At 44.8% G+C, this 21,030-nt stretch overlaps 1 protein-coding gene across 1 annotated transcript in view; it reads right to left on the bottom strand.

The window, feature by feature from the left end:
• HGFAC (HGF activator) overlaps nt 1-19,821 on the bottom strand; it is a 109,545-nt gene extending 89,724 nt beyond the window's left edge. The window contains exons 1-2 of the mRNA XM_077280059.1: nt 19,602-19,821; nt 875-959 (exon numbers count right to left, since the gene is read on the bottom strand). Coding sequence (XP_077136174.1) covers nt 875-959; nt 19,602-19,673 — 157 coding nt within the window. The 5' untranslated portion in view covers nt 19,674-19,821. The remainder of the gene's footprint in view (nt 1-874; nt 960-19,601) is intronic.
• Between the last annotated feature and the right edge of the window lie 1,209 nt (nt 19,822-21,030).

Raw genomic sequence — 21,030 nt, 5'->3', positions numbered from 1 at the left:
AGAAAGTCCCACACATATAACAGTGTTGATTGGAGAATGCATCACATTGTCGGTACATAGAAATACAACGTTTCACCATGTGCATGGAACCTTCCAAAAAACGATACATCTGTATATAGATATATATATAAACAAAAATGAATAAAATGAATAAAATGCATAAAAAACTTGTACACAGCGCAAGCGCAACACCCAGGAGCATCACATTGATGAAAATCCGGTTTGCGGCGGATCGGGTAACAGGTGTGCCGCGCGTGCCATGATACTTCCGGTACGGCGCTATATAAACTCACCAGTGTCACCATTATGTTGTGCCCCCTGAGGAAGGAGCGTAGCGCTCCGAAACGCGCATCGGGGTGGACTCTGGACCTCTCACTGCACAATTTTCAGGTAATTCTATGCGTATATGGGCGCTTATGGCCATGCTGGCTTATATGGCTATTTCTGAATTTGTGGACACTGATCATTGTTATAGTGCCATGAGCCCCCTTGAATAGGAATAGTATGTATGCTGCAGTGAGGTGGACATGAGTCCTTTGGTGTACTGTACCGGCACATAGTGCCTCATCTGTTTCACTCTGTATCTGGTTACTTGTCCTGTATTGTAATATGTCATTTTAATGAATTTAATACATTTTCATGTTTTATGGGATCTTTACTGCATTTTTGGTGAAGTTATTATTTGTATCAGTGGCAGTTTCCCGTACTGATGCTTTCAGAGAAAGAGATAGAGATATATATCCATGCTAAATATTTTTTGCACATAGATTGTGACATTTTCATTGTTGCACGGATAATGTGTTTAACAACTTTGTTATGACAATAAAACTAGTAGTAGGTTGGAAAGCACAAATGAAAGATACCTGCGTCTTACCTTTTGCCTTGCTTGTAATATTAAGCATTTGTCTTATAGCAGAGAAGGCCCCAGGTTTCACACGGCTGTCATATCCAGGTCTGTGCTAAAATATAATAATATATATGTGTAAGTGCTCCATAACTTATCTAAATATGAAAAAGTGAGACATCATATGCTTGTTGACTGCTCGACAAGAGTAGGTGCCCAGAAGAAAAAACTTCAATCATGAAAAAAATACACTTCGGCACACAAAAGAAGAAAAAATTGTTATTGTGAACATGTTTATTTCTCATTGGCAGAAAGGCCTTTTTCAAGCTATGTCTGCATGTGGAGAGATAAGGACATAATAGTGTCAACAAACTCCCCAAAGGGTGTGCACAGCATCTCCACTTCCCTACATTTCCCCCTTCTTTAACAATGGCCGTCCTCAGTCATCCATAACCTGTAAAACACAAAAGGCAGTAACACCACCACACAACATGTAATGCATTTTTACTGTAAACAACTCAAGAACATGTTCTTGTGAGGAAGAGTCGATCCGGTCCTTCTTGGTAAGGACCCCGGAACAGTAACATAGTCTTGTCGTCAGTCCATAGTCCTGGATATAGTTCACTCCACAACTGAGGGTGTAGGACCCTCCAGCCATTTTAGTGCCTTTTAATCCAGCAGGGAAAGGCACAACAGGACAAAGGGGAAACTAAAAACAGTGTGGCCTACCTCGACTTTCAAATAAATAGTTAATTCTCTCCAGACTGTTCAGAGCCCTGGTATCTTGGATCAAGGGTCCGCTAGCTATGCTCCCCTGGACCCTCAAACTTTGTTCAGTCTGCCACCAAAAATCACAATAAGGCTTCTCTCACATTGATCATTCAATCGATGCTGAGCGCTTAGACTGCAGTTTTAGTGTAAATACATGATACAGACGTAACCCCAACAGAAGATTCCCTATTATGAAGCAGATGGAGACTCTGTGGATGCTGTCTGGCCTATCATCTGGCAGTGTCTGTCTTTTTAAGCATGCATAAAAGCATGGTGAGGTCACAGTTTTGTGCACTTCTGAAAAGAAAGATGTGACAAAAATGAGAGACAGAGCTTACACAGTCGCAGCTCTCTGGCGCCACCCCTTACCCTCAGGTCAGTCTGAGAAATGCACCTAGGATAAGCAGTCGCCGGAGAGGCTGCCCTGTTACGTACTGGTTATCGAGGCACTCTGCAGTGAGGTCGGCATACAGTACATATCACCGGTCCCCGGCCTGGAATATATATATAAACCTCCGGTCCATCACTGCCAGGATCCCCCAGTAACACCAGAATAGTATGCTGCCACCAGTTCCTTGTTAGACATAAGCCCGGTCGATTAACAAGCTTATATCTGGTCAGAAACCAACCCCAGGTAGCATATAAGCACTAGCCGGACTCATGGACATGGAAAATCGGGATTCGAGGTAAAAGAGCAGCCAAAATTAATTGATATCTTAATTGCCGAAAGGTGCATTAGATAATATATAAATATATACAGGGTAATATACAGATATTGCATCCTGAAGTACAGATAAAGGTAGGTTACAGGTATGGGATTGCAGTTAACTGTATGTGTCACGTTAACATGTGGGCCCAGGGAAGCGCTTGAGTCCACAGGTACTTTCTTAGTTTCTGGTCTGTCTCCAGGCGTGACTGACATAACGCGGCTTCCATGGCAGAACAAAGACACTGGCTAAAGGTGTGAAGCTAGGTTTTAACCTTTAGCTTGCCCCCTCCCATATTTGCCACCACCCCAATCTCATCCCTTGACCTCCTAGCTGAAATAATTCCCAATATCTAGGATGGGTCATAACTTCCTAATGGGAAGTCCAAATGAGACAACTGACGTCTCAAAGGGTTCGTTGGGGCTGGACCAATATGGAGAGTCCAAACTTGGGTCAGCTAAGTGGTTCTGGAGAGCCAGTCTCGATAGTTCTGGGACAGCTAGAGAACGATGAGACACAGGGGTGTGTGAGGAAGGCTCCCAGGATTCTTGTGGTATATTGTACTTAACCCTGAGATGCATTGTACCCTCATAATTCATCTCTAGGTGTTGGTGTCCAATTGTCTATGCTTTCCTTTGATAGCTGATTGATGTTGGGCGCCTTCCACAAAAGATAGTAGGGGGTCGCAGCTCTGTTCCTCCTTTCCTTAACCCCTTAATCCCATATGACGTACTATCCCGTCAAGGTGACCTGGGACTTAATTCCCAGTGATGGGATAATACGTCATATGCGATCGGCCGCGCTCACGGGGGGAGCGCGGCCGAGTGTCAGCTGACTATCACAGCTGACATCCAACACTATGTGCCAGGAGCGGTCACGGACCTCAAACATGATCGCAGTGTTCCGGCGGTACAGGGAAGCTCCCTGAGAGGGCTCCCTGCGTGCTTCCCTGAGATGATCGGTACAAGGCGATGTGCTCACCTTGTACAGAGTGTCTCCTCCCTGCAAGCCCCAGATCCAAAATGGCCACGGGGCTACTTCCGGGTCCTGCAGGGAGGTGGCTTACCAAGTGCCTGCTCAGAACAGGCGCTGGTAAGCCAGGAGCGCTGCATGTCAGATCGTTGATCTGACACAGTGATCTGAAAAGTGTCAGATCAGCGATATGTCACTATACAGTGATGCCCCCCATGGGACAAAGTAAAAAAGTTAAAAAAAAAAATTCCACATGTGTAAAAAAAAAAAATCCTAAATAAAGAAAAAAAAAATTGTTCCCATAAATAAATTTCTTTATCTAAATGAAAAAAAACAAAACAATAAAAGTACACATATTTAGTATCGCCGCGTCTGTAACGACCCGACCTATAAAACTGTCCCACTAGTTAACCCCTTCAGTGAACACCGTAAAAAAAAAAAAAACCAGGCAAAAGACAACGCTTTATTATCATACCGACGAACAAAAAGTGGAATAACACGCAATCAAAAACACGGATATAAATAACCATGGTACCGCTGAAAACATCATCTTGTCCCGCAAAAAACGAGCCACCAAACAGCATCATCAGCAAAAAAATAAAAAAGTTATAGTCCTCAGAATAAAGCGATGCAAAAATACTTATTTTTTCTATAAAATAGTTTCTATCGTATAAAAGCGACAAAACATTAAAAAATTATGTAAATGAGATATCGCTGTAATCGTACTGACCCGAAGAATAAAACTGCTTTATCCATTTTACCAAACGTGGAACGGTATAAATGCCCCCCCCAAAAAAGAAATTCATGAATAGCTGGTTTTTGGTCATTCTGCCTACAAAAATCAGAATAAAAAGCGATCAACAAATGTCACATGCCCAAAAATGGTACCAATAAAAACGTCAACTCGTCCCGCAAAAAACAAGACCTCACATGACTCTATGGACCAAAATATGGAAAAATTATAGGTCTCAAAATGTGGTAACGCAAATAATATTTTTTGCAATAAAAAGCGTCTTTTAGTGTGTGACAGCTGTCAATCATACAAATCCGCTAAAAAACCCGCTATAAAAGTAAATCAAACCCCCCTTCACCCCCTTAGTTAGGGAAAAATTAAAAAATTTTAAAAAATGTATTTATTTCCATTTTCCCGTTAGGGCTAGGGTTAGGGTTAGAGCTAGGGTTGGGGCTAGGGTTAGGGCTAAGGTTAGGACTAGGGTTAGGGCTAGGGTTGGGGCTAGGGTTGGGGTTAGGTTTGGGGTTAGGGGTAGGGCTAGGGACAGGGTTGGGGCTAGGGTTGGGGCTAGGGCTACAGTTAGGGTTAGGGTTACAGTTAGGGATGGGGCTAAACTTAGGGTTAGGGCTGGGGCTAAAGTTAGGGTTAGGGTTGGGGCTAAAGTTAAGGTTAGGGCTACAGTTAGGATTGGGGCTAAAGTTAGGATTAGGGTTGGGGCTAAAGTTAGGGTTAGGTTTGGGGCTAAAGTTAGGGTTGGGGCTAAAGTTAGGGTTTGGATTACATTTACGGTTGGGATTAGGGTTAGGGGTGTGTCAGGGTTAGGGGTGTGGTTAGGGTTATGGTTGGGACTAGGGTTAGGGGTGTGTTTGGGATAGGGTTTCAGTTAGAATTGGGGGTTTCCACTGTTTAGGCACATCAGGGCTCTCCAAAAGTGACATGGCGTCTGATCTCAATTCCAGCCAATTCTGTGTTGAAAAAGTAAAACAGTGCTCCTTCCCTTCCGAGCTCTCCTGTGAGCCAAAACAGGGGTTCACCCCAACATATGGGGTATCAGCATACTCAGGACAAATTGTACAACTACTATTGGGATCCAATTTCTCTTGTTACCCTTGGGAAAATAAAAATTTGGGGGGGGCTAAAAAAAACATTTTTGTGGGAAAAAAATACTTTTTATTTTCATGACTCTGCGTTATAAATTGTAGTGAAACACTTGGGGGTTCAAAGTTCTCACAACACATGTATATAAGTTCCTTGGGGGGTCTAGTTTCCAATATGGGGTCACTTGTGGGGGGGTTTCTACTGTTTAGGTGCATCAAACGCACAAACTGCACAACAACTTTTCGGGTCCAATTTCTCCTGTTACCCTTGGAAAAATACAAAACGGGGCTAAAAAATAATTTTTGTTGAAAAAAAATGATTTTTTATTTTCACGGCTCTGCGATATAAACTGTAGTGAAACACTTGATGGTTCACAGTTCTCACAACACATCTAGATAAGTTCCTTGGGGGGTCTAGTTTCCAAAATGGTGTCACTTGTGGGGGGTTTCTACTGTTTAGGTGCATCAGGGGCTCTGCAAATGCAATGTGACGCCTGCAGACCAATCCATCTAAGTCTGCTTTCCAAATGGCAATCCTTCCCTTCCGAGCTCTGCCATGCGCCCAAACGGTGGTTCCCCCCACATATGGGGTAACAGCGTACTCAGGACAAATTGGTAACAACTTTTGGGGTCGAATTTCTCCTATTACACTTTGGAAAATACAAAACTGGGGGCTAAAAAGTAATTTTTGTGAAAAAAAGAAGAATTTTTATTTTCACGGCTCTGCGTTATAAACTGTAGTGAAGCACTAGGGGGTTCAAAGCTGTCAAAACACATCTAGATAAGTTCCTTAGGGGGTCTGATTTCCAAAATGGTGTCCCTTGTGGGGGTTTAAATGTTTAGGCACATCAGGGGCTCTCCAAACGTGACATGGTGTTCCATGTCAATTCCAGTCAATTTTGCATTGAAAAGTCAAATGGCGCTCCTTCCCTTCCAAGCTCTGCCATGCGCCCAAACAGTGGTTTACCCCCACATATGGGGTATCAGCGTACTAAGGACAAATGGCACAACAATGTTTGGGGTCCAATTTCTTCTCTTACCCTTCGGAAAAAAAAATTGGGAGCAAAAAAATCATATTTGTTAAAAAATATGATTTTTTATTTTGAAGGCTCTGCATCATAAACTTCTGTGAAGCACTTGGTGGGTCAAAGTGCTCACCACACATTTAGAAAAGTTCCTTAGGGGATCTACTTTCCAAAATGGTGTCACTTGTGGGGGGTTTCAATATTTAGGCACACCAGGGGCTCTCCAAACGCAACATGGCGTCCCATCTCAATTCCAGTCAATTTTGCATTGAAAAGTCAAATGGCGCTCCTTCCCTTCCGAGCTCTGCCATGCGCCCAAACAGTGGTTTACCCCCACATATGGGGTATCGGCGTACTCAGAACAAATGGCACAACAACTTTTGTGGTCAAATTTCTTCTCTTACCATTGGGAAAATAAAAAATTGGGGGCGAAAAGATCATATTTGTGAAAAAATATGATTTTTTATTTTGACGGCTCTGCATTATATACTTCTATGAAGCACTTGGCAGGTTAAAGTGCTCACCACACATCTAGATAAGTTCCTTAGGGGATCTACTTTCCAAAATGGTGTCACTTGTCAAGGGTTTCAATGTTTAGGCACATCAGGGGCTCTCCAAACGCAACATGGCATCCCATCTCAATTCCGGTCAATTTTGCATTGAAAAGTCAAACGGCGCTCCTTCCCTTCCGAGCTCTGCCATGCGCCCAAACAGTGGTTTACCCCCACATATGGGGTATCGGCGTACTCAGAACAAATGGAACAACAACTTTTGCATTCCAATTTCTTCTCTTACCCTTGGGAAAATAAAAAATTGGGGCGAAAAGATCATATTTGTGAAAAAATATGATTTTTTATTTTTACGGCTCTGCATTATAAACTTCTGTGAAGCACTTGGTGGGTTAAAGTGCTCACCACATATCTAGATAAGTTCCTTAGGGGGTCTACCTTCCAAAATGGTGTCACTTGTGGGGAATTCCAGTGGCGTATCTAGGGGGGGCAGCCGGGGAATGTGCCCCGGGTGCAGCCGGCAGGGGGGCGCAGTTGGGCCGCCTAAAGCAGCGGTCCGCAGTGTCTCCCCCGGCGGCTGCATTCTGCCGCCCCCTGCACTGGGAGTCAGCTGTTCTCTGTGCCGACTGTCAAGCTGACAGTCGGCACAGAGAAGCTGCAGCGCGCCGGCTCCCAGTGTTCAATTGTACTCGTATCTGAGATGCGAGTACAATTGAAGCTCTGACTGCCGGGTCAGAGCGACGCCAGCAGCGTGATCAGGTCATGTGATCACGCTGCTGACGTCACTCACCTGCGCGGCAAAGGAGGAGATGCAGATCGGTGGTAAGTGCTCCAGTGGAGCTGAAGACACTGAAGGTGCAGGGGGGATTTCATATGAGTGGGAAATGAATGGGGGGGATATATTGTGGGGGGGGATTTAATGTGAGTGGGAATGGGGGGGATATATTGTGGGGGGATTTAATGTGAGTGGGGATGGGGGATATATTGTGTTGGGATTTAATGTGAGTGGGGATGGGGGGATATATTGTGGGGGGGATTTAATGTGAGGGGGGTGGGGGGATTTAATGTGAGGGGGGATGGTGGGATATATTATTGGATGGGGGATATTTAATATGAGTGGAGATGGGGGGATTTATTGTGGGGGGGAGATTTAATGTGAGAGGGGATTTATTGTGGGGGAGATTTAATGTGAGTGGAGATGGGGGGATTTATTGTGGGGAGGGAGATTTAATGTGAGTGGAGATGGGGGGATTTATTGTGGGGGGGAGGTTTAATGTGAGTGGGGATTTATTGTGAGGGGGATTTAATGTGAGTGGAGATGGGGAATTTATTGTGGGGGGAGATTTAATGTGAGTAGGGAGGGGGGATTTATTGTGGGGGGGAGATTTAATATGAGTGGAGATGGGGGGATTTATTGTGGGGAAGGGATTTAATGTGAGTGGAGATGGGATTTATTGTGGGGGGGAGATTTAATGTGAGTGGGGATTTATTGTGGGGGGGGGATTTAATGTGAGTGGAGATGGGGAATTTATTGTGGGGGGAGATTTAATGTGAGTAGGGAGGGGGGATTTATTGTGGGGGGGAGATTTAATATGAGTGGAGATGGGGGGATTTATTGTGGGGAAGGGATTTAATGTGAGTGGAGATGGGGGTATGTATTGTGTGTGGGGAGAATTGGAGTGGAGATGGGGGATTGAATGTGTGTGGGGGGAGATTTATCATGGGGATGGGGGGATTTAATGTGTGGGGGAGATCTGAGGACACAAAATGAAGAGCAAAGGGGGAGATGGGGGCATGTATGAGGAAACAGTATGGGGGATGGGTGCAGACAGTTTGGGGAGCAAACGGGGGAATGTATGCAGACACAGTATGAGTAGCGATGTGAAAAACGTATGTGGACAGAGTACGGGGAGTGAGGGTGTTGGGATGTGTGCATGCATAGCATGAGGGGACAGTGTAAGGGCACAGCCAGGGGGGGACAGTATACCAAGGAGGGGGAGTGTGATGAGAAAGTACAGTATAAATACTGGGCCCTATAGAGGGGGACACAGTGTGAGAGGACAGTGTGAAGAGGGGGCCGGTATGGAAAGGAGAGGTCCGTGTAAAGAGCATGTACCATAAGAGGGACAGTGTGGGGTCATATTTTATGCAGACAATATAGTGAGGGGCAATTTTTTATTCAGGAGCATTATAATGAGACTTGTATCTTTAGGGGCATCATGTGGAGATTTTCTGCAAAAGAGCGGAGCAGATGGAAGTCTGCAGAGACGAGCTGTGGATGAGAAAACTCATCATGGGGTCTGGACAAGATGAAGAAAAGAAGAACGGCTCCAGAGGCGACGTCATCTATAAGGTACCTGGATGTAAATGTTATTTGTGATACTGACTAACTCTCATGTTTTTATTTATGTTAGGAGCATTAAAGGGGATGTCCAGGTTTGTGATGAGTCTGCAGTCATTCTTTGTGACTGCAGACTTCTGAATTCTCACAGTGCGCCCTGCACACTGTCAGGATTCTCTCGTGCTGGTGATTTACATACATGCGGTCACATGCTGACTAGACATGTGTGGCCCCAGTCAATGATAATGAACTGAGCGAGGCCGGGCACGTCTAGTTGGAATGTGGTCAGAAGTATACAAATCACATGCTTGTGCTGACATGACTGTCCACTGGCAAGGGAGAATCCTAAAAGTGTGCAGTGCTTTAGTTGTGAGAATTCAGAAGCTGCGATGTCAGGATTCAGCTTGCAGGTTCCAGTAGTCGTCACATGGACACTTCACTCATATGCGACTTTCATACTTGTGGTCCTGTGACAACGAGCTTCTCTTCTGCTTCTCGCAGTTTTTCACTGAATATTGAGAGCTTAAGGGAGAGGAGCTCGTCGGTACATGACTAAGTGTGAAAATCGCATACGTTCTGGGGGGGGCGCCGAACTGAATCTTTGCCCCGGGTGCCAGAAACCCTAGATACACCTCTGGGGGTTTCAATGTTTAGGCACATCAGGGGCTCTCCAAACGCAACATGGCGTCCCAACTCAATTCCGGTCAATTTTGCATTGAAAAGTCAAACGGCGCTCCTTCCCTTCCAAGCTCTGCCATACACCCAAACAGTGGTTTACCCCCTCATATGGGGTATCAGCGTACTCAGGACAAATTGTACAACAAATTTTGGGGTCCATTTCTCCTGTTACCCTTGGTAAAATAAAACAAAATGGAGTTGAAGTAAATTTTTTGTGAAAAAAAGTTAAATGTTTATTTTTTTAAAACATTCCAAAAATTCCTGTAAAACACCTGAAGGGTTAATAAACTTCTTGAATGTGGTTTTGAGCAGCTTGAGGGGTGCAGTTTTTAGAATGGTGTCACACTTGGTTATTTTCTATCATATAGACCCCTCAAAATGACTTCAAATGTGATGTGCTCCCTAAAAAATATTGGTGTTGTAAAAATGAGAAATTGCTGGTCAAGTTTTAACCCTTATAACTCCCTAACAAAAAAAACATTTTGGTTCCAAAATTGTGCTGATGTGAAGTAGACATGTAGGAAATGTTACTTATTAATTATTTTTTGTTAGGGCTGGGGGAACGCACCGAGTTAATTGAGAGATTTTATTTGGTGCGTAAGCAGCCAGGGGTCCACCGTGCAGGAGAGAACCTGCTGCTGGCAAATGGCGGCCCTTTATGGCGGTAGAAGCGAACTCTGTTACTTCACAGAGACGCTGTGCCAGATCTCACTCTGACCCTCGGTGGCTTTTGAGCCCGCGCCTGAGGATGCCCCGAGTCAGCAGCTGAGACCTTTGCAACTAAGAAACATGGAACCCTTTTGACTTCACAGGGGTATCCAGCAACTGCCGAGCTGATGGCAGTGTGTGGCAACACAAACATACAATCTCCTCACCGTAGGAGCCGGTATTCTAGGGGCTTATTTCAGCCGGGGCCCTAAATCCACGCACACAATCTCCTCGCCGGAGGTGCCGGCATTCTAGGGGCTTATTTCAGCCGAGTCCCTGAACACACATAAATGTGACCACACTGGCGCATGCACATAACTGATTCAATACTAGTGCATGGCCGTGCGGTCATGAGAGCCTTAAATAGCTGCAGCAAGTACAGGACCTTCCTAGAAGGACCAATGAGAGGCTGCTACAGAGCCTGAGCACCTTCAGGACATTCCTGGAGGACCAATGGATTTAGCTGCAGTATCTGAACATGTGACCCTCGATCTCCACTGAGAGATCTTACTCTGGGCATGCTCAGAACAAGAAAAGCAGGACTTAGTCCCAGAACCGTCTGCTCGCCGCTGCCCAGCACTGGCTTCAATGGCAGAAGCTGGAAAAGCAACAGTAACCCTTTGTACAGAGTCAGACTGAGCGAGACGCTGGGACTGATGTCTCCGCTGAGCAGGCTCCACCTCGGCAGGAGAAGAATGGGAGACCGCAGCGGAGATGGCCTGAGATTCCCCTTGTGCAGAGGCGGGAACTCGACCCCTAACATTTTGTGTGACATATCTCTGTGATTTAAGGGCATAAAAATTCAAAGTTGGAAAATTGCAACATTTTCAAAATTTTCGCCAAATTTCCATTTTTTTCACAAATAAACGCAAGTTATATCGAAGAAATTTTACTACTATCATGAAGTACAATATGTCACGAGAAAACAGTGTCAGAATTGCCAAGATCCGTTGAAGCGTTCCAGAGTTATAACCTCATAAAGGGACAGTGGTCAGAATTGTAAAAATTGGCCCGGTCATTAACGTGCAAACCACCCTTGGGGCTTAAGGGGTTAATTAACATTTGGCCTCTAATTCTCTGGCCATATGGCATGTTCCTGTTCTTTTGGGAATTTGTGTACTTATGCCATGGGTGAGGGCCACAGTTCCGGGAGCAGAAGGAGATCTCTGGATAATATATTGTGCCCAAATTAATAAATACAAAATAGAGTCTCCTTCGTCCCTCACAAAAGATATCCCTGAACAGAGACCAGACAGAGTCCAGGGTAATTCTGCTGCGTCATTATATTGATTGGATCTGTCCGAAGTTTCATCTGTATCACATCATTCGGAGATATAGATGGAATCCCTGACATAAGTGCTCAACGTAGAGCGCCAGATAAATGTGATCCCAAACGTTATGTAAAATGTGCCCAATAAAAGCTTTAACTCAATCCACAAAAAAAGTCCCCACTGAGGTCCGTCATCTGTTAACGGAAATTTTGGGCGCTTCCATGTGAGTGGTATCACAAAGGTTTTGGAAACATGAAGTGGCTCCCCGCAAAAGAAATTCAGTGAATTTTGCTCTTCCAAATCCAAATGCCCCTCTCCCTTCTGAGCCCCAGTGTGCCTAAACCACATTTAGCGTCCACATGTATTGCATTTCTGTAGTGATGAGAGCCCGCTTAATTTGCGGGTGCATGTCTCCAGAAGTAATAGTATAAAATTCTGTGACACACCTGTGGTGTCAATATAATCGCTGCACCCCTAGATTAATTCATTGGAGGGTGTAGTTTTGTAATGACGCTGCCTGGTGTCACAGAGAGGCAGCCTAAGGGGGCGCAAGCAGGAGCGCAGGGAGAGGGAGGAATGAGGGACGCAGTGCACACAGGACCTGAACTAGGCAGGTCACGTGATCATTGCAGGGACGATGGGGCAGAGCTACCGCACGAGAACGGAGGGTCTACCAAAAGACACAGGATACAGAGTACTAAGACATAGACGTAGTTAAAGGACAAGCCGAGGGTTGGGAGCCAGGGGGGAGCGAGGTACCAAGGGGCAAAACAGTAGATTAGTCAGAGGCAAGCCAAAGGTTCAGAAAGCCAGGACAGACAGAGAAGTACCCAGCAGAAAACAGGGGCAGTAGTCAGGGGGCAAACCGGGTCATTCACAGCCAGCACAGAGGCACGATTGCAGACGAATAACCTGGGTCAGCTATCTCAAACCGAGTAGACGGAAGTATAACCAACTCAGAACCCAGGAACTACCAGCATTAAATAGCCGCCCCAGAACAAAAGACATGCAGACTAATTGAACCAGCCCATCCAGAGTCATGACAAGTTTGTAAAATGGGGTCACTTATGGGGGGTTCCGTTGTTCTGGCACATTCAGGGGCTCTGCCAATGTGACATGGCACCTTCCAACCATTCCAGCAACATCTGAACTCCAATTTGGCGCTTCTTCCCTTCTGAGCTTTGCATTGTGCCTCAAACGTAGTTTTTGACCACATATGGAGTATTTGTGTACTCTGGAGAAATTGTGTAATAAACTGTACCATTACATTTCTCCTATTATTCCTTTTGTAATGGGCAGTTAACAATTTCCCTTTCTAACCCAGGCACGGTATGTGTAAAGAGCTCCATGGAGTAACCTGTAGTGTCGCCTGACGCATCCTTCACTTTTGGTTTGGGTGAAGGACACAAGAAAACGTCTTGTTCCTGACCGGGAGCATCCACTGACGACTCGCTGCTTTTATATTTGGAACTTTCTGAAAAGGAGGTGAAAGATCTAGAGGCTGAGTCAGCAAGGAAAGCCAAAACTTTTTCCTGCTGCTCTGGCTTTAAAAGATGTTTTCCTACTCCCATGATGCTGGCTCAACACCTCCAGCCTTAGGTGCTATTGTGCTTTTGCCACTACCACCAGATGCAGCACCACCATCAGTACCAGCTGGCAACCTACGCCCACGGGCTCTTCCACCAGACTTCCTCATTTTTTGGAAAATCTAACCAAAATAACAACCGTTATATGGTACTGTAAAACAAGGTAGAAGGTGTATATAAACTTGTTGAGAATTTAAATCTCCCATTTTTGGGAGACTGAACCAAAACTCAGGCCCAGTGTATAAAACAACGCAATGTAAGTGGCAGCAAGTGGCTGGCTGATATACGACAAACTAACAGGACTGAAATATATCCACTTTGTGAGAATTTTAATCTCCCTTTTTTTTGGGGGGGGGGGGGGGGGGACTGAACCAAAACTCGGGCCCAGTGTATAAAACAACGCAATGTGAGTGGCAGCAAGTGGCTGGAAGATATATGAGAAAATCCAAGGACTGTAGTACAATTTCAATCTCCCTACAATGATCTCAGGACAAGTATGGCAGCAATAAAAAGGACTGCTGAACACAAAAGTGTGGACAAATAAACAAGATAACTGTGCAGAAAGGAGCAACAGGATTTTTGCTTTTAAAAAAGCAGTTGGTTTGCACAGCAGCGTGCAAACAGCAATGCAGCTATCAGGGAGCCTTATGAGGCAGCCTAATAAGCTACAGAGCTGATGCATAAAAATAGCCTCCACTGTCCCTGCAAAAAAAGGTGGTGTTGGACAGTGGAAATCGCTACAGCACTAGCAGTTTGGGGGGTAAACTTCCCTCCCTAACTATATCCCTTCTTCTGATGAAGCTGCAGCAACCTCTCCATAAGCTCAGATCGGCAGAAGTAAGATGGCGGTCGGCGTGCACGCCCCTTTATACCCCCTGTGACGCCGCAGAAAGCAAGCCAATCACTGTCATGCCCTTCTCTAAGAGGGTGGGGACCGAGACCTATGTCATCGCGAAGATCGCCGACCACATGGCTGATCCCACACTAGGATCGGGTCGGGTTTCATGAAACCCGACTTTGCCGAAAGTCGGCAATTTTTGAATTTGTCCGATCCGTTTCGCTCAACCCTAGTGTTAGTCACTGACTCCGTGCACCCTTCTCTCTACCTGCGTCCCACCCGTTGGTCACTCCCTGTACTCCACTGAATTCACGTTTGTCAAACATCACTACATGAATTTGTCAAAAGAATCATCATCCGTACATGAATACGTCACCAGATCCACTATCCATACAGGAACTCTATTTGTCAAAGGCTGGGCGTAACAACCATCAGACGTATCTTTTTATCTACAGTATAACAGGTCTGCTTAGTTTCCTTAACTGAAACCAAACGGCCCCCATTATAGATAAGAAATATTAGTTTCTATGACTGTCTTTGGGTCTGACATTTAAAATATAGGATTCCATGGATGAATATCACTATGTGTCCATTGTATTGTGCAAATTGTCTGTAAACAATTAATGATTCTATACATAACTTTGAAAACATCTCCTTGTTGAGCCTCACCCCTAAAATACAGAACTTTTCTTTACTTTTGCTGGTATTTTTGGGAGAAAAAAGTAACAATTCTAATGGAAGTGGTCGTCAGAGTGGGAGGAAGCTGGCATTATGGGACCCGTTAACTTAGTCACTGACCCATTTCTTCACTTGGTGACTGAAGGTTAAGCGGGCGGGGGTCACCATCGGATTCATCTGCCTGCGGCACCAAAATACCTTGTCCCTGCCCTGCAGATTTCCATATCATGTTAAAATTGCAGCACTTGGGTTCTGGGCTCAAATCCCACCAAGGACAACATCAGCAAGGAGTTTCTATGTTCTCCTTGTCTTTGCGTGGGTCTCCCCTGGGTTCTCCGGTTTCCTCCCACATTCCAAAGTTATACTGATAGGGAATTTAGATTGTGAGCCCCAATGGAGACATTGATGATAAAGGGTGCACGCAAGTGGGGGTACACGCGTCTCAGAAGCAAAGAAAGATAAGCGTCGTGATACAGCAGTTATTCCATGGCAGTTAGTCAGGGCAGGAGTCAGGTAACCCACACTCTGCTCTCCCTTCTATCCATGTGCTTTATTCCTATCCTCCTATGTTCCCTTGCGATCCACTTTCACTGCCCAATCCCCCCTCCATCACGACTCATATACATCAGCCCCTCACTCCTTCCCTCTCCCATGCACTTCTCACCTTCTTGAAAAACCTCAGCCCATCTTACCCAAACACACTGCACAAAAAAACTTCATACACTTCCAAAAACTACTTGCTTTTTATCTTCCTACTCCTTCTGATTTCAGGGGACATCTCCCCAAACCCCGGTCCCCCATCCTCAACTGCTACCCTACCTCATATCAAAACCATACTAACCTTATTAATATTACTTGCACTCCCTCATCTCTCCCTTTCAATTGTGCTCTTTGGAATCCACGGTCTGTATGTAACAAGCTTCCTTTCCTGCACAACTACTTTGTGAACAACTCTCTCAATCTGTTGGCCCTCACTGAAACCTGGATCCAGGACTCTGACACTGTATCCCCTGCTGCAATTTCCCATGGTGGCCTTCAATTCTCCCATTCCCCAAGACCCACAAACAGACCTGGTGGTGGAGTCGGCATACTCTTGTCCCCACAATGCACGTTCCAGGTTATACCCCCAGTTCCATCACTCTCATTCCCTTCTTTTGAGGTCCACACCATCAGGCTCCTCCGTCCCCTCTCCCTCAGAGTAGCGGTCATATACCGGCCCCCAGGCTCACCCACCCACTTCCTGGACCACTTCTCTGCCTGGCTGCCGCACTTCATGTCCTCAGAACTACCAACCCTTATCCTGGGAGACTTCAACATTCCCATTAACAGCCCCACTTCCACATCTGCATCCCAGCTTCTATCATTAACCACTTCTCTAGGCCTCTCACAGCTCTCAACCTCTGAAACACACAAAGACGGTAACACCCTGGACCTGGTCTTTCAATCTCCTACCTAGATAACTCACCGCTTCCCCTCTCTGACCACAACATTCTCTCCTTCACACTCACAATTCCTCGCCCACCCCAGCACACTCCTACCTATCACACATTCAGAAATCTACAAGCCATTAACCCTCATACACTTTCAGACTCCTTACACTCATCATTGTCCCCAATCTCTTCTTTTTCCTGTCCTGATCTGGCTGTACATCACTTCATTGACACTCTTAGAAGCACCCTAGACCAAGTAGCTCCCCTCACCCTCAGAACCTCCAAACATAAAACAGCCCTGGCTCACATCGCAAACCCGATTTCTCCAGCGATGCTCTAGAAGTGCTGAACGCTTATGGAGAAAAACTCGCACACCAGAAGACTTCACACACTTCAAATTTATGTTAAGAACCTATAACTCTGCCCTTCACCTCGCAAACAGACCTACTATACCACCCTCATCTCCTCACTATCCAACAACCCCAAGAAACTTTTTAACACCTTTCACTCCCTCCTCAGGCCAAAAGCACAAGACACTATCACAGACATGTGTGCTGATGACCTGGCTTCCCACTTTATAGAGAAAATAGACAATATCTGTCAGGAAATCTGCTCCCAGACACCAAGTGCAATGACTCCCATTCCTCCCTGCATCTCCCCTGGCTCACTCTCTACATTCGATCCCATCACAGAAGAAGTTGTCTCCAAACTCCTCTCCTCTTCTCGTCTGACTACATGCACCACCGACCCCATTCCCTCACACCTCCTCCAGTCTCTCTCTCCAGTCATCACAACTCACCTAACTACAATCTTTAATCTCTCTCTCCTCTAGCATTTTCCCCTCTTTCTTCAAACACTCTATCATTACTCCATTACTAAAAAACCCACCCTTGACCCATCATGCACAAAACTACAGACCGGTCTCCAATCTCCCCTTCATCTCAAAACTCCTGGAGCGCCTGATCTACTCCCGCCTTACCCATTACCTCTCCACTCATTCCCTCCTAGACCCTTCACAGTCCGGTTTCCGACCCCTACATTCGACAGAAACTGCACTCATCAAGGTGACCAATGACCTTCTGACAGCAAAATGTAATGGTGACCACTCTCTACTCATTCTCCTTGATCTCTCTGCAGCTTTCGACACTGTTGACCACCCTCTCCTACTCTCTAGGCTCCAGTCACTAGGCATTAAGGACACAGCTCTCTCCTGGTTCTCCTCCTACCTTTCTGAACGCTCCTTCAGTGTTCTGTTCTCTGGCTCCACTTCATCTCCTCTTCCTCTCACTATCGGGGTACCTCAGGGCTCAGTCCTTGGCCCTCTTCTCTTCTCCCTCTACACAGCCCCAATTGGACAGACCATCAGCATATTTGGCTTTCAGTACCATCTTTACGCTGATGACACACAACTATACACGTCATCCCCTGACCTTACCCCCGCTGTACTACAGAATGCCACTGACTGTCTGTCTGCAGTCTCCAACATCATGTCCGCCCTCTATCTGAAACTCAACCTCTCCAAAACTGAACTTCTTCTGCTCCCGCCTTCTACCAACCTCCCTAAATTTGACATTTCCCTCTCCGTGGCTGGCACCATAATAACACCCCGGCAGCAGGCGCTCTCTGGATGTTATGTTTGACTCCGATCTCTCCTTCACCTCCCACATACAATCTCTTGCCCGCTAGTGCTGCTTACACCTAAAGAACATCTCCAGAATCTGCCCTTTTCTCACCATGGAGACAACAAAAACTCTCACTGTCGCCCTAATCCACCCCCGCCTGGACTACTGTAACGCTCTACTAATTGGCCTCCCTGTTACTCGACTTTCCCCTCTCCAGTCTATCCTTAATGCGGCAGCTAGGGTCGTCCATCTGGCTAATCGTTACTCGGACGTGTCCGCTCTTCGCCAGTCGTTACACTGGCAGCCCATTCATTACAGGATACAATTCAAAGTACTTGTCCTCACCCACAAAGCTCTCCATAGTGCGGCACCCCCTTACATCTCCTCCCTCGTTTCTGTCTATCGGCCTAACCGACCTCTGCGCTCTGCAAATGACTTTCGACTAACCTCTGCACTAATCCGTACCTCCCACGCCCGACTCCAAGACTTCTCCCGTGCTGCGCCAATCCTCTGGAATGCTCTACCCCAAGATATTAGGACCATCGACAACTTGCATAGTTTTAGGCGCTCGCTCAAAACACATTTGTTCAGAGCGGCCTACCACGTTAACTAATCAAAGTCATTTTATGTTTGTGTGTGTGTAGCCCATTCACTATCTCCATCTACCCCCCACCCCCTGAAGATGGCTGGACCATCATTGTAAATACATCATTGTAAATACACACGTGTACTTTGTATCTCCCCACCTCATTGTAGATTGTAAGCTCTCACGAGCAGGGTCGTCTTATTTTGTCTTATTTTGCTTTATTACTGTATTGTTAATGTTGTTACCTATGACTATTGTGTTTGAAACTGTTAAACTGTAAAGCGCTGTGGAATATGTTGGCGCTATATAAATAAAGATTATTATTATTATAATGTGTGTAAAGCGCTGCGGAATAAGATAGCGCTATATAAACAAAGCATAATAAATAAATGTATGTTGTCATTCCAAACATGGTAGAATCAATCTTTGTACCCCAATCTGACCCAACTACCACGACGTGCTGTTATCAACCGAAACAAAAATTTGCATTTGCCAAGGCCACATTCAAACTAAGAGAGGAAGTTGCACTAAAACTAAATAAGACCTTTGTTCTGACATGTAATAAGGACATCAGATGTTATACCATATGCAGTGCGACAAATTCAACCTAATAATAATATTTTTTTTTATTTCTATAGCGTCAACATATCCTGCAACACTTTACAATGCAAAATTTCCAAGACGACCCCTGAATATCATGAATATTTAATTATTATTATTATTGGTCCTCTCATATGGGCCAAATAGACCCCATTGCCTGGGAGTCACTGCAACCCTTGCACCCACAATAGTTATGCCCCTGACAATATGCACATAGTTGGCATCACTATACAATCTCAGCTCACCAACTTTTGCAAAATGACAACTCTGTAATGGTCAGGGCACGCTGGGAGTTATAGTTTTTCAACAGTAGGAAAGTGACAAATTTGAGCCAACTGGACCAGATGATCCATTTTTGGGTACATATTCTATTAAAAAATGTACTTCCTAGTTTGGACAAATATTTTCTAGAAATTCAAATCTAAAATTATTGTTGCACAGATTTAAAACCCCCAAAAAAATATTGACAGTTACAAAAGTCAAAAACTTAAAAAAAAATTTCCTGGTCATCGAAAGGCTTAAGAATTTATTTGTGGTTTCCTGTGGACTATAAGCCCTGTGCAGGACACTGTATATAAAGAAAAGACACACGTTCATTTACTTACCACTGTACTGCAGACCTGGCCTATGCCAATCACCAAGAAACAGAGCCACGTGAAGCGGCAGGCGGCCTCCATGCTGTGTCCTTGCCTCCCGCAAGTGATAAAAGTTTGCTGTGGGCTTGAGCTAAAGTAAATATTCCAAGGATGGTCAAATGGTCATCTTGGTGTTTTGCAAGCAGCTGTGATTTCCTGCTGTTCCCTTCTGTCTCTCTAAGCACATTGCAGGCAAAGGAAAGAATTAGCATTTAATTATTAACTACTGATCTGGTGGGCGAAGTGTAAGCGGTGTAAATTTTGCAAAAAAAAAAGTCAAAACTCAATAGCAGGCACAATGAAATCTTTGCAATATCAAACTATATAATGGAGAAGAGGGGATATTTATATAAATATATATACCGTATATAGTAAGCATGAAAATAAGAACATTTGTAACATATCGTGTCAGATAAATCTGCTTCTATCTCCTCTCAGACAAAATTTTTATACTCAAAATTCTTAATTCACAAGTAAAATTTTGTCTTCAGTGAATACAGATTTTCCCATCACTGACATAGGAGATGACAGTTGCTGCTCATAAAGTTCTATGGAACACTAACTGTCGTTACAGGAAAACTTGCAGCGTATATGTCGCCTCTGGCTTCTCCATAGAATTTTAAAGGCACCAACTGTCATCTATCTGAATAACGGGAAGATCTATCATCACTGCATATAGATTTTTCCCATTAATTCACAGTGGAAGATCAGTCCAGGAGGAGAAAGAACTTCTTTGATCAGATATGTTAGAAAGTTGTTTATTTTTATGTGCACTATTGATTTATTAAATGACAATTAAAACGACGGTTACTCTTTTAGATGCTTTGTCCAAAAACTTTTCCATTGTAGCTTTGATGTTTATTGACCACTTATTATCTTTCTAACTATAAAGTTTCACTAGCGGTAAAAATGCAAATCAATATTGGCTGGACCATTAAGTAAGTACTGTACATATCTAAGTGGTAAAATCTAAAAACGTGTCAATGAAACCCTCCATAAATGGGTTGTCTGGCTTATCAAATCTGTTTACACAGATAATATTTCTTGCCACATGACTTATGGTAAAAGCCAAACCCAAATCTCTATTTTCAGACACCTGTTTCGGGGGGGTTGCCCCTCCTCTGGGCAAAGCAAGAGATCAACCGTTATTGGGTTGCATGAGAGCCCTTTCACTGGGTTCTAAGGGGTAATGTATTTTCTTGTGCAGAGTAGCCTGCCTGACATGCCAGTGTAAGGAGACTTATAGGTCATGCAGTGCTCCTCTGGGAAATTAAATATGCAAATTGTTCTAGAAGATCACATATGTCACTGCATTACCCAGTCAGTTGCCAATGTAATGCTTCATTTCACCTGCGGGGGAGCTATTGCAAAATGAAAAACTTGCTGACTGCTCTCTCCC

The sequence above is a fragment of the Ranitomeya variabilis genome, chromosome 1 (genome assembly GCF_051348905.1).
Source record: "Ranitomeya variabilis isolate aRanVar5 chromosome 1, aRanVar5.hap1, whole genome shotgun sequence".
Classification (NCBI taxonomy): domain Eukaryota; kingdom Metazoa; phylum Chordata; class Amphibia; order Anura; family Dendrobatidae; genus Ranitomeya; species Ranitomeya variabilis.
The sequence above is the reverse complement of the archived record's forward strand: the minus strand, read 5'-3'. Positions and strand labels throughout refer to the sequence as shown.